The 12,725-nt window shown below is 35.1% G+C and overlaps 1 protein-coding gene across 12 annotated transcripts in view; it reads right to left on the bottom strand.

Annotated features, from left to right (window-relative positions):
* The window catches only part of FER (FER tyrosine kinase), a 466,879-nt gene that overhangs the window by 349,739 nt on the left and 104,415 nt on the right, over positions 1 to 12,725 (bottom strand). For 10 of the 12 annotated variants that reach the window (XM_019940802.3, XM_033853080.2, XM_073802380.1 and 7 more), the window contains one exon: positions 232 to 415. In XM_019940802.3, the coding sequence (XP_019796361.1) occupies positions 232 to 415 (184 nt within the window). Of the gene's footprint in view, positions 1 to 231; positions 416 to 11,758; positions 11,826 to 12,725 lie in introns of those variants that run through there. The other 2 variants (XM_033853081.2, XM_073802383.1) reach the window with 2 other exon arrangements.

The following is a 12,725-nucleotide window of genomic DNA, read 5'->3' as shown; positions in this document are numbered from 1 at the left end:
AGAGACATTCTTGGGGCTAGCTAGAAGGTTGCAGAGTTGAGTGAGTGTAAACTGAAAGGAAAACAGAAGTGAAAACCAAGGTAGAAGAGGTGTGAAATACCCATTGAGCTAGTTCAATGATGCAGCTTACAAAACAAAGATAATTTTTATATGAAAGGTGAACTAGCAGAAAAAAAAATGTTAAAATCATTTTATGAAGGGATTTTATATCAAATAGGAAATGTATCTTACAGTGCTTTTATCATTTCTTCTTGCATCTTTTGTAAGGAATCCAGAAGCAGAGGAAGTGTAGTGTCATAATACTGATTCTGATGAAGCTGCGCCCCTTTCAATGCCAATACATACTGATTATGCAACATATGAAGTTTCATCGTGGCTTTGTCGTAACGTTCCTTAGCCTTTTCAGTTTCTTTCCCTGAAAAAAAATTCAATAAAGTTAGCAAAGAGATAATTTTAAAAGTTCTATCTTCACTATGTGCAAACTGAGTTACCACTATTTCATGCTATCTCATATATTTTATGAATAATCAAAAGGTTACTGAACACATACTGTGTTTATTTGCCAGTACTTTGTACAAAGGATGCTCTGAAGGAAGCATGCACTGCAGTAAATGTTTGGTGAATAAAGGTTAATGTACAATTTTTTGAAAAACTGTACAGATGTATGATCCTTCTCATCTTCAAGGAGCTCACACCAAACTGGAACAACAGTGCACATGAAATTGTATAACCAAGAAAACAAGAAAGTTTGTAAATAATGTTAAATTCTGAGGTCTAGGTTTGAGATATGAATAAAGACCAGGGAAGTCAGAGGAGTCTGTGGAGAAAACAGACCTTAAAAGATGAGGCAAGTCTGGAAAGGTATAAGAAAGACAGGATAGACAACAGTTCCTCCCTCTCACCCTCTCTTTCTCCATTTCTTCCTTCCTTTCATTCAGTAAATATTATTAACTGTTCACCCCCAGGAACTGTGCTAGACATTGAGAATTGAGTACTTGGCAAAACAGAGTCTTTGACATACAACCCATGGTCTAGTGATTTGGAATACTGAGTGAAAACATGAAGAGAATAAGCAATGTTCCATAGGTAAGCAAAGTAGTAAGCTCAAAGACAGCAAGTTTTGAGGAAATGAAGGAAATATGTCTGTACAGGTAGGAGAGTTTTAGGTTGTGAATGACTTAGAAATCAAACAGAGAAATTTAAACTTGATACAGAAGTCGTCTAGGAGATGATAATTTTATGAACTAAAACTTTTTGTGGACTTCCCTGGTGGTGCAGTGGTTAAGAATCCGCCTGCCAATGCAGGGGACACGGGTTCGAGCCCTGGTCCTGGAAGATCCCACATGACGCAGAGCAACTAAGCCCACGCACAGCAACTCCTGAAGCCCCCGCTCGCCGCAACAGAGAAGCCACCGCAATGAGAAGCCCACGCACCGCAACAAAGAGTAGCCCCCACTCGCTGCAACAAAGCCCACGCGCAGCAACGAAGACCCAACCCAGCAAAAATAAATAAAATAAATTAATTAAAAAAAAAACTTTTTGTGGTTCCTTTACTAAAATCATTCATAAAATATTTACAGACTGGCAATATAAATGAATGACTATACAAATAAATGAAATTTTTAAGCAGATCTTCAATGTTTGATGCAAACTGAACAAATATTTCTTGTCAATTATTTAGATTTAGTGAATAAACTTTTCAAAGTATATATTAATTTTTGCCCTCTATCCAAAGAGACTCCTGCAAATGAATCTTCCCCCAAAATAGATCTTATGTTGAGAATTTTAGACACCAGAGGCTCTCCTCTGCTTCCACCCTGTTCAGGCTCAGCATCCATCTGGGTATTCCCTATAGACAGGAGTCAGAAAAGTACTCCCTATTGGAGAATGTCCTCAGCCAAGGGCCAAAAGCAGAGAAAAGGCCAGGGATTTTGCAGACTGAGGAAACTCAGAACATGCTCAGGTATAGCAATAGAATTAGAACAATTTTCTTGCCTTTCTCATCACTTTTCTAATTCTGAGGCAAGGAACTACATCCAGCTGGTGAAAAAGGAAACAGAACTTTTCAGCAGACTGGTATGTCTCTATTACTAACAAATTCTAGTGTTTCTGGATACTAGAACCACCACTGACTTCTTCCGGGGAGCTGCATATAATATTTTACAGAGCATAATTCTCTAGCCAAAGACCATTGGCTGGTTCCTATTCAGAGGGATATTCATAATTGTCCAAGTTATTCACAAAATGTTGCCCTGGATAACCTATTTCACTTTATAACATAAAGAACCTGTTGATGAGAAAATAACTTAATCACTAGAGTATATTTCCTAACCCTTTCACAGCTGACTGGAAAGAGATTCTAATACAGAGTGAAAGAGATTCACTACAGTGGGAGGATGGGAGCAAACATATTAATTCAGTTCTGATATGAAGGGGTCAGAAAAAGATAACATTAGCCATCAAACGAGTGGGTTTTCTCACTTTTTGACTGCAACCCACAGGATAATATATTTTACACCATGAACTAGTAAATAATCATATAAATTTTTAAATACATAACTGAAATAAGAAATTCATTAAAAAATTCTTCCCCTTATTATGAAGGATGCTCTGTGATTTTTTTAAAACTATATCTTTGAATTATGAATTTTTAAAAATGTTCATTCAGAAACCAATAAATTTTTTGCCTCATCTAATATAAATCCCTAGAGTAGTTGTAACTTACTCTGTATGGCATTAACTTAGGAATTAATAAACCACTTCAATAATGCTAATCACAAATGATTTTTTAACATTCTCAGGAACACATCTGCCTACATGTTCACAGTTACTTTAATAATTTTTTCATAGAATACTATATTTATTTACCCATAAACATTGCTACTTAGCATCCTTCTTGCAGAAACACATTTCTAAAAGAGCCAGTACAATTGATACATCTACGGCCAGCCCTGCAGCCTTCCTCTAAAATGACAACCCCCTTTTCTGCTTACCCACATGAGTCAGGGGGAGACTCCTATGTGAAGATACCACCCAAGATCCAAATTGTATTCCCAACGAAATAGGTACCAATCTTTTGGCTGGGAGCTATGTCACATTAATGCCTGAACACCTGCTGGAGTGAAAGTCCATGAACATTTGCTGCAGAAGTTGCCAGAACAGCCCTTTCTAAGGCCTTTTTCCTTGAGTTGGTTTTGTTTTGCTTTGTTTTGTTTTTGATTCATCATTTTTAAACTAGTTTAAGTTGCTGTTGCTTGGAATTCAACAAATTCTGACAACAGACATTTCAAAAGTTCACGTACAATTATGCAGATAAATCTAAGTAATAAAGAAGTCTTCTGGGGTCCACGTGTTCATAATAAGAAAATAAGGCAACAATATTTGAGTATTGTATTCTAATTTGTTGATTTTTATTATAAGTTAAAAAATTATAACTAGTAAATTCAATGAAGTCCATATTTTATGTCACTTCTTTAAAAATATTGCTTTTTATATGAACTCTATTATTCCCAATTAATTACTTAGATTTTTTAGTGTAACTTCAAGAGTCAAGCTCTCCACACAAACATTTTCATGGAGACATTTAAACCATTTAAACCACCCATCTGTCCTCCTATTTGCACAGATTTTTAAGCTGCACACTACCCATCTGTCTTTCTAGCTGGTGTAGAAATGATGCATGAAATATACAACACTCAGCTCACTAAGATTTTATAATCCAAAATTACATTAGAAAAGTTAAGAACTTCCCAAATAATTTTTTTCTCTTTATCAGATACAGTGTATGACCAACAATCTGAAGAAGGCTATCATAGCCAAAATCTAATTATCAATCGCTTACCAGTGGTCATTAGCAAATTTAGAAAACAAATGCTTTTGAAAACATCTGAGGCAGAATCCATTACATTAAAATAATAATACATAATGCTAAAAGATTCTTTAAAAACAGCTTTGGGTCTAAAACTGAAAATGGGGTATGTCATAGTAAGGCTCTTTTGTTGGTTTGTTTGTTGTCCTCTACGCTCATAGACACTCGTGCACTTGGTTGTAAGATGTACTTGGGCATGCACCCCATACTTCCTCCCTTGTAGACATGAACAAAAAGTTTCAAAAACATGCTCATTTGCCATGATTTGAAACGGGATTCTATTGTAGTTTTTCTTGATTTGTTTTAAAATAAACATTTAGGGTTCCAAAGAGACTATGTAAGTAAATTCAAGAAATAGTGTGAAAACCAAAGTTACAACTAAAATTTTTTTTTTTGCGGTACGCGGGCCTCTCACTGCCGTGGCCTCTCCCGTTGCGGACCACAGGCTCCGGACGCGCAGGCCCAGAGGCCATGGCTCACGGGCCGAGCCGCTCCGCGGCATGTGGGATCCTCCCAGACCAGGCCACGAACCCGCGTCCCCTGCATCGGCAGGTGGACTCTCAACCAGTGTGCCACCAGGGAAGCCCTAAATTTTTTTAAATTCCATTCACGTAAAATATATTGCAAAATACTACCCACCACCATTCCTGCCACACAGCTTTTTGGTTCAGAATATATCTCAGATCAATATTATACTTTCTTAACTTTTAAATAACTACACTTGAGCTTAAAATTAATGTGAAGTACACAGAGTGAATAAATTCTAATGACAGACACAGAATCATACCTCTGTTGCTGTATGCTTTTTTTTTTTTTTTCCCAAATGATGAGAAGCACTGAAGCAGGAAATGGAGTTATTCTATGTGTCAATTAACAGGGAGAAAAACATTCAGTTTTTCCTCCTCCACATAATGAAATTCACAAAGAGACTGAATTACAATTCTTTTCCACCACTTGTTGACAAACTCGTTTAATGTTTGTAGTAATAGAGTGTGTATACGGCGTCATGCCACAAACAATATTATGAAGCCAGCAAAACTCAATTATGTATGTTTGACATTTATAAGAGACAGGCTAGACTAGCCATTAAGCTAGTCTAGAAAGTCAAGTATTTTTTATTATAAACTTCTGAAGCATTTACCATTTGTTAAATATTATGGTGAAAAGTCTCTGGATAATAAATGAGAAGTGATTATTTTCCAAAAGTAAACTGCAAGTAGTCTCTGCTTTGATTTGGATAAATATTCTCCCACCTTAAAATTTTTCCTTTCTTTCAAAACGTTCCTCCTCAACTATATAACGTTTACTTATTACTCTGAGTAAAAAGAAAATGAATGAGAATTCATCTTAACTTACAAGTTATTTGGCCTAAATGTCCGCATATGTTTTTTCACTTGGAAGCTAAAGTTCAAGTATGATATGTGGGAACAATGAATGAGCTACCTATTTTACTCAGTGATGTTCTGAGTCAATTTTCATCTCAGCTCCTCCTTTGTTTAGCTGTGCAACCCAAGCAGATCATTTAATCTAAATTTTAGCTTCTAATTTTTAATCCTGGGAGTTAAATCGTGTGCCCTTCTCCATCCATTGGGTTGTGATGGAAATCAAATGGCAGAAAATTGTCACAATGCACAGTTAACAACAAAGGCTAAAGAAGACACAGAATTTGGAGAGCTGAGAAAACCTTTTTGATTATATGCTCCTATGAAGCATTAAAAAAATACAAGATGTATATCCACAGTGTGCTAGCTTTAATAAATTTCCTAGTATAAAAAAATTTGATGTATCAATCAAGAAATATTTATTGAAATGCATTATGAGTTTTAAACTGTTCAAGGAACTAAAACAGTGATATTTTAAAATTCAATATAAAATACCTTTAAAAAGCAAGCTCTCTAGTTTGGAAATAACAAGCAAGGAAATATCATTTCCTTGCATATAGTGACTGCTAGATTCAATTGACCCACAGTCTTTTTAATAGCCTATAAATTGAATGATATACCATGGTCAAAGCTATATTCTCTCTCTTTTTTTCCCTTAATTATTTATTTATTTATTTGGCCACACGGCTTGAGGGATCTTAGTTCCCCGACCAGGGATCAAACCCATGCCCCTTGCAGTGGAAGCCGGGAGTCTTAACCACTAGACCGCCAGGGAAGTCCCAAAGCTATATTCTCTAACTGCAAAGCTGTGCATGGGGGGATTCTGAGTAGCTGGGCAGCAGCATAATTCTGAATCTCCCACATATCACCTAAAAATATAATAAAGAACAAAAAGAAAAACAAAACCTGCACCCTCAGTATAATAGGCAGAGAATGTCCAAATTTAAAATTTTCAATGAGTAGAAAAATAAACATCAAATCTTTGCAAATGATCTTTCACCCTCCCACTGCAAGCATTCATGGACACCAAAGACTGTTCTGAAAAAAAAAAAGAAAAGAAAAATGCACTAAAGAGAGAAGAGAAGAGATAGCAGTATGCCTAAGACTCATCTAAAACCACCATAAGAATAAGAAGATCCACCCTACATGTGAAAGTACTGAAAACGTGTAATGGTAGGTCACCGAACTGACTACAAGGAAGGGACGTAAAAGTGCATATGGAAGATAAAGGAGGCAGTCTTAGAAAGGTAATACTTCAGGCAGAAATGGTTAAAACGAAGGGACTTTGGTAAAGGGAAAAAGAAAAAATCCTGCAGAAAAAGAAAATAAAGAAAAATAAAAGGACACAAATCTTTGTCAAGAACATGAAAAGAATGAGATTCTATCCTACTTGGCAAGTTAAAAAGTTAGGCTGCCTCAGTTTCATGGATGTGGCCAAAAGAGACAAGACTCTTGGGACAGAGACAAAGGACGTTTATTTCTCACAGCAGTATGAGTAGCTAAAGTATCGTCATTTGTGGACAAAAGACCATAAAGTCAAACAACGACCAACAAATTCACAGAAAATGTGTGTACCATGTATAACAGATAAAGGGCTATTCACTATAATACACCTTTTAAATCCTTAAAATTTTAAGGAAAAAAAAGACCAAACTTCAATTTTTTTAAATGGGCAAAAGAACTCGCTAAAAAATAAATACTTTAAAATGGCCTTTAAACATATAAAGAGGTGGTCAACCTCAATCCCTCACTCATAATAAAAGAAATGCAAATCAAAATTATGTACCAAATTGGCAAACACTGTTTTGGCAAGGATGTGGGGAAACTGATACTCATACATATCTAGTGGGAATGTAAATCAGTATAATTTTTATAGAAGGAAATTTGGCAATATCTAACAAAACTACACACACATTTATATTTTCACTCTGCATTCACACTTCTAGAAATTTATGCTTAAGATATTCTTTCAACAATAAAAAAAAACCTTACACACAAGCTTATTCATGGTAGTAGTGTAAATAACTGAAAAAACTACAAATAAACTATATGTCCATACATAGGAAAGTGCTTGAATAACTTATAATGAAGTGCTATGCAGCAATTAAAAAGAAAAAAGAAATCTACAAACTGAAATACTGAGATCTTTCAGGATACAATGTCAGGTAGAAAATCAAAATAAAAAACATATCATAATATTGTAGTTTTTGTATAAGAAATAAAGAGATATAGTTAAAGAAGATATAGTTCTCTAAATATCTACTTTTGTACAGTTCTGACTTTTGAAACCATTAATGTCTAACCATTAACAAAATAAATAAACAAAATCAACAAGGGTAAGAGCAGAAAAACAACCTAAAATGGGACACAATAGAAACAAATGAACCAAACTGTATTTCCCAGTGAGTAATGTAACCACACTGAAAGGAGTGGGGAAGGAAAGCATTAATCCAAGTAACTTTGGAAACAGTATTTGACTACAGAGGAAGACTAAAGACAAAAAGAGGTCTAAACAAATACTGAACTGTAGTCAGTAGGTTTCTTTTTTCAGAGGCATAAATTAGCAATTCTGAAATTATCTTCTGTTATTTTAGGATTGAACAAGTAAGTAGATTGTGAATAATAGTAGCCAGGTGTCTCACTGTCAGAGAAGGAATTTACAAATACATAAATAGGAAAAGACAGAATGAACTATTTGGTGTTCAACTGGAATTGGAAATATCAATGTGAATACTTCAGTTTTACTATAGATAGAGCAATAGGTATAGAAATAGGCACAGATGTATTTGTATTTGTATTTGTGTGTGTGTGTGTGTGTGTGTGTGTGTGTGCGTACATTTGTTTATTTCTTATCTATATCCATTGAAAGGACCTAAAACAAAGACATCCCAGTAGCAATGAGCACACCCAGTGCCCAAATATTGGTTTCTAAATACTATTTTCTACTAAATGGAACTATAGCTCCTTAGGGAAATGAAGCAAGACCTAGAGCAGAAAGGGTATAAGATGAGCCAGAAAATAAGTGCTCAATAAATAACAGGAACATGTCAAAAGGACAGAAGAACCAGTTTTTGTTTCTCTCTCATGTACAGACAAAGAAAAGGATAAAGTAAATGTGCTAAAATATTAATATTTAGAGAATATGGGTGAAATATATATGGAAATTCTTTGCAGTATTCTTTCAAAATTTCCGTTGGTCTGAAATAATGTCAAAATAAAAAGTTAAAAATGGAAAGTTGTAAAAATTGATTAAAGCTCAGAAGTACCTGAATATTCACTAAATTAAAAAATTCAGTTATTTAGCCTAGAGATTAAAAGTCTCAGTGATAGAAAAAAATTTAGTTTTAATATGTATGTTTCAAAGCAGGTATGCTTACACTATAGGTAATATTAATAGATAAAAACAGCCAGAATTTAAAAAAAAAAAAAACTATCATTCTGCTTCATAAGACTAGTCAAGTGTGTGGGAGAACAACATTTACAGCAAATTAAGGGAATTCATCCTTTAAATCTTTATCCAGATTCCATGACGTCCTAAGTTCTGTGAGAGACACATATTCATAGTCTCTTCCTTAAAAATGCTTGACAAGAAAATTAAGATGGAGGTTCACAAAACAGTCATCATAATGTTAGGATATAATTGTAGAAGAGGGAGTGTAGAGATCACCATATATTTAGTATGGATAACCAACTAGTCATGATCTAAAACTCCTAATAATGTGCTATAATATACAAGGTTATCTAATAAGTTGATGAATATTCTTAATGAAATGGTTTAAAAGCCACAGGTTATGAGTAGAATATATCTAGAAGAAACTTCATATTGGTTTCCTTGTGGAAAAAAAAAAAACTGGGTAATACATGGGAGAAAAAGTTTTCACTGTCTACTTACTGATATGTACCATGTGATTTTGAATTTGGAACCATATAAGTATGAAGAGGGAGCCCATGAACCCCACTAAGGGGGGAAAAATGGAATCTCAAGGGAAATTCCCCAAGCTCTCACCAGTCTATCTAACCTCTTATCTGAATAAGGCTGTAGCCTCTCTTGCACTATTTCAATGAATAAACTGCCCTTGCTTTTAGCTAAGACCAATCCATTCCCTTGTGTACTAAATCCATTCTCTAGTTCTACACAACAAGGACATTGCTCCAGCAATTCTTCCTTCATTCTGCTGCCTCATCAACTTTTCCTTCTTCATGGGAACATTTTTCTCAGCAAACAAGCTGTAACAGCTCCTAATCTTTAAAAAAAATTCCCCCTTGACTCTACTTCTTTTACTTAACTCCCTATCTCTCTCTTTCCCTTTACTGCAAAATTTCTAAGATTTGTGTATACTAGTTATCTCCAGTTTTTTTCTTCTCATTCTTTCTTAAACCCATCCCATTTAGGTGTTTCCTTCTATTGTTCCACTGAAACTGTTCTTGTCAAAGTCACCAATAACGCACGTTTTGCTAAATCCAAACTTTAGTCCTCATCTTTTGTCTTAGCAGCATGCAACTGCAAATCACGTGATCACTTGTTCTTCCTTGAAATCCCTTCACCCCATCTGGCTTCCAGAATAATAATATTCTTTTGGTTTTCCTTTTATCTTAGTCTTCTTTACAACGTCCTCCGCATTTCTGTGACTTCTTAATGTTAGGCTCAGACTTAGGACTCTTTTCTATCTTAATTAACACCCTTTGTAATATCATCAAATCTCATGGCTTTAAATATCAACTAACAATCTGATTGATAGTTCAACCCCAGAAGTCTCGCTGGAACTCCAAAATTAGAGATCCAAGTGCAAATCTGACATCTCCACTTAGATGTCTAATAAGAATCTCAAAACCAAACGCCTGATCTTCACCTCCAAATCTGCTCCTCCTCTATTTTTCTCCATCTCAGTAACAACAATGCCATCCTTCCCATTGCTCAGGCCAAAAATATTGGAATCATTCTTGACTTCTTTCTCTCACACTCTACACCTAATTCATCAGCAAATCCTTAAGCTCTACTTTCAGTATATAATAAATCCTCAGTATCCATGGATTCTATATTTCCATGAATTCAGACCTACTGCCTAAAATTTCTTTTTAATCCCAAAATTGATACACACAGTGCTTTTCAGGTCAGTCATGGACATGCACACATGCAGAGCAGCAAAGGAGTCACCTGATACACACATTCTCAACTGAGGTTGAAAAGCTATGCTCGGCCTTTTGTTTCAGCTCTTCTACTGTAAACTCGTTTTTGTAGTCTATTTAGTTCCACACTTTTTGCATTTTTGTGCTTTTCGATGGTAACTTTGCCTTTAAAATGACCCCCAAGCAGAGTGCTGAAGTGCTGCCTAGTATTCTTATGCTCAAGGAGGCTGTGATGTCCCTGATAGAGCAAATATGTGTTAGATAGCGTTGTTTAGTCGTGAGTTATAGTACTGCTAGCTGTGAGTTCAGTGTTAATGAGTCAACAATATATATTAAAGAAGGTGTCTTTAAACAGAAACACACAAAAAACAAACTGATGTATTGATCAACTGTCGAAAATGTTGTGACCCTGCTTAAAGGGATCTAATCCCTTATGTTATGCTCACCAGGGGCAATGATTCAGTAATCAGCTAATGCTAATTTAGTATTCACAGTGACTTTTTAGAATATAATGACCATAAATAACAAGAATCAATTGTACATGTATCCAGAATTTGCCCGTTTCTCACCACCTCTGCTGCTACCACCCAGGTCCAAGCCAGCATGAATCCTTGCCTGTATTACTCCAATAGCCTAGAAGTAATCTTACTTACATCCTTCCCCAACCACTCATATGATTCTCAACAAAGCTACCAGAATTATCCTGTTAAAATGTAAGTTCATGTCATTCCTTTGCTCAAACCCTCCAATGGTTTTCCACCTTACTCAGAGTAAAAGTCCAAGGGTTTTAAAAGAACCAGCAAGATCCAGGGTAAGCTGTGCCTCCCGTACCACCCACCATCATTCTTCCTCTCTGACCTCATCTCATACCTCCACAACTTTCCTTTATCAATCCCTCAGTTCCAGCCACACAGGTGTCTATACCACTCCTCAAATATGCCACACATGATCCCATCTCAATGACTTTGCTTTGGCTTTTCCCTCTACCTGGAGTACTCTTTGCCCCAGGTAATCACATGCTTCACTTCCTCACTTGTTTCACTCTTCATTTAAATGTCTTTCTCCATGACAACTAACCTGATCATCCGCTCAACATCCTATCTACCTACCATGTTTTCTCCACTTTACCTTTTACCACCTAACATACTATATGTTTCATTTATTTATTTTACTAATTAGCTATCTTCTGCTCTAAAATGTAAGCTCAAGGAGGCAGGGATTTCCATGTGTTCTGTTATCTACAAGATCAGTTATGCAAATAACAGTGCCTGGCACATAACAAGAAAATGCACAAATTAATATAGTTCTTACTTTAAAAAAATAAATTTAAACTTAAATAATTTTTTTAAAATTAGAAGTTATAGAAAGATTACAATTTTACCTTCTGCATCTGTTTATATCATCTTTCTAGTAATCAAGTCCAAAACTAATATTGTTAAGGAGCTCACCTATAAAATATAGAGGAAAATCAGCAAAAGGACATAACTTCTCTTAATCTCGTTGTATATGAAACTTAGCTTTGTTTACTTAATAAAACTAAGCAAAATAGGGACAAACCATATTATTGAACTTTCATATTATTTTTAGGATGTTATCTGCAGAATATAAATTAATCATGTAGCATATTCCATCCCACATAACATCTCAGCATCTGATGCAAATATTACAGCTGTCACTCTAATTTCTGCAGCTTTAACCCAATGTAAATTAGACTAATAACTAAGAGCGCCATTACTCTTTATGACCTTGTAAAGGTCCTATCATATTAAGCTCCATGCAGTGAAAAGCATTCATGCCATAAATTAGCTGCTGAAAGATCATGTATTAATAAGTAGGTCCAAAAAAGACAAATCCTCCCACTTTCAGGTCATTTCAACAAAACTGATAACCAATAAACATAGACTGAACTCTACTTTGGTCTTTAGTAGGTCATGTATCCAAAATGCATTTCTTTCATATGCTGAACTGAGAGGTGAATTTGAATTTCGGAGTACTTTTCTAGAGGACCTCCATGCATCATCCATACATGATTCTGATTTTTTAAAATCTCCAAGATTTGGTGATTATCAAATAAGAAAGCCAGTTGCCATTCTTAGTGGACTCAAAATAAGGAAATCAACTAAAAGAGCCTTTTCCAAGTTTTATTCATTTTTTAGATTTCTTTAAACATAAATTTAACCATCTGTCTCAAGTCTGGACTCAATTCAAACTGGTTTTCATATTAAAGTACTCTAAAGAGAAAACTCAATGGATCCAATCAATTTTAATTGGCTATAAAATATCACAGAACTATTCATAATACATGAAGAGGCAATTTAAGAAAATCTACTTCCCAATTAGAGAAAAAT

Source organism: Tursiops truncatus, chromosome 3 (genome assembly GCF_011762595.2).
Source record: "Tursiops truncatus isolate mTurTru1 chromosome 3, mTurTru1.mat.Y, whole genome shotgun sequence".
In the NCBI taxonomy this organism is placed as follows: domain Eukaryota; kingdom Metazoa; phylum Chordata; class Mammalia; order Artiodactyla; family Delphinidae; genus Tursiops; species Tursiops truncatus.
Note: the sequence above shows the minus strand (reverse complement) of the source record. Positions and strands in the feature narration are given on the sequence as shown.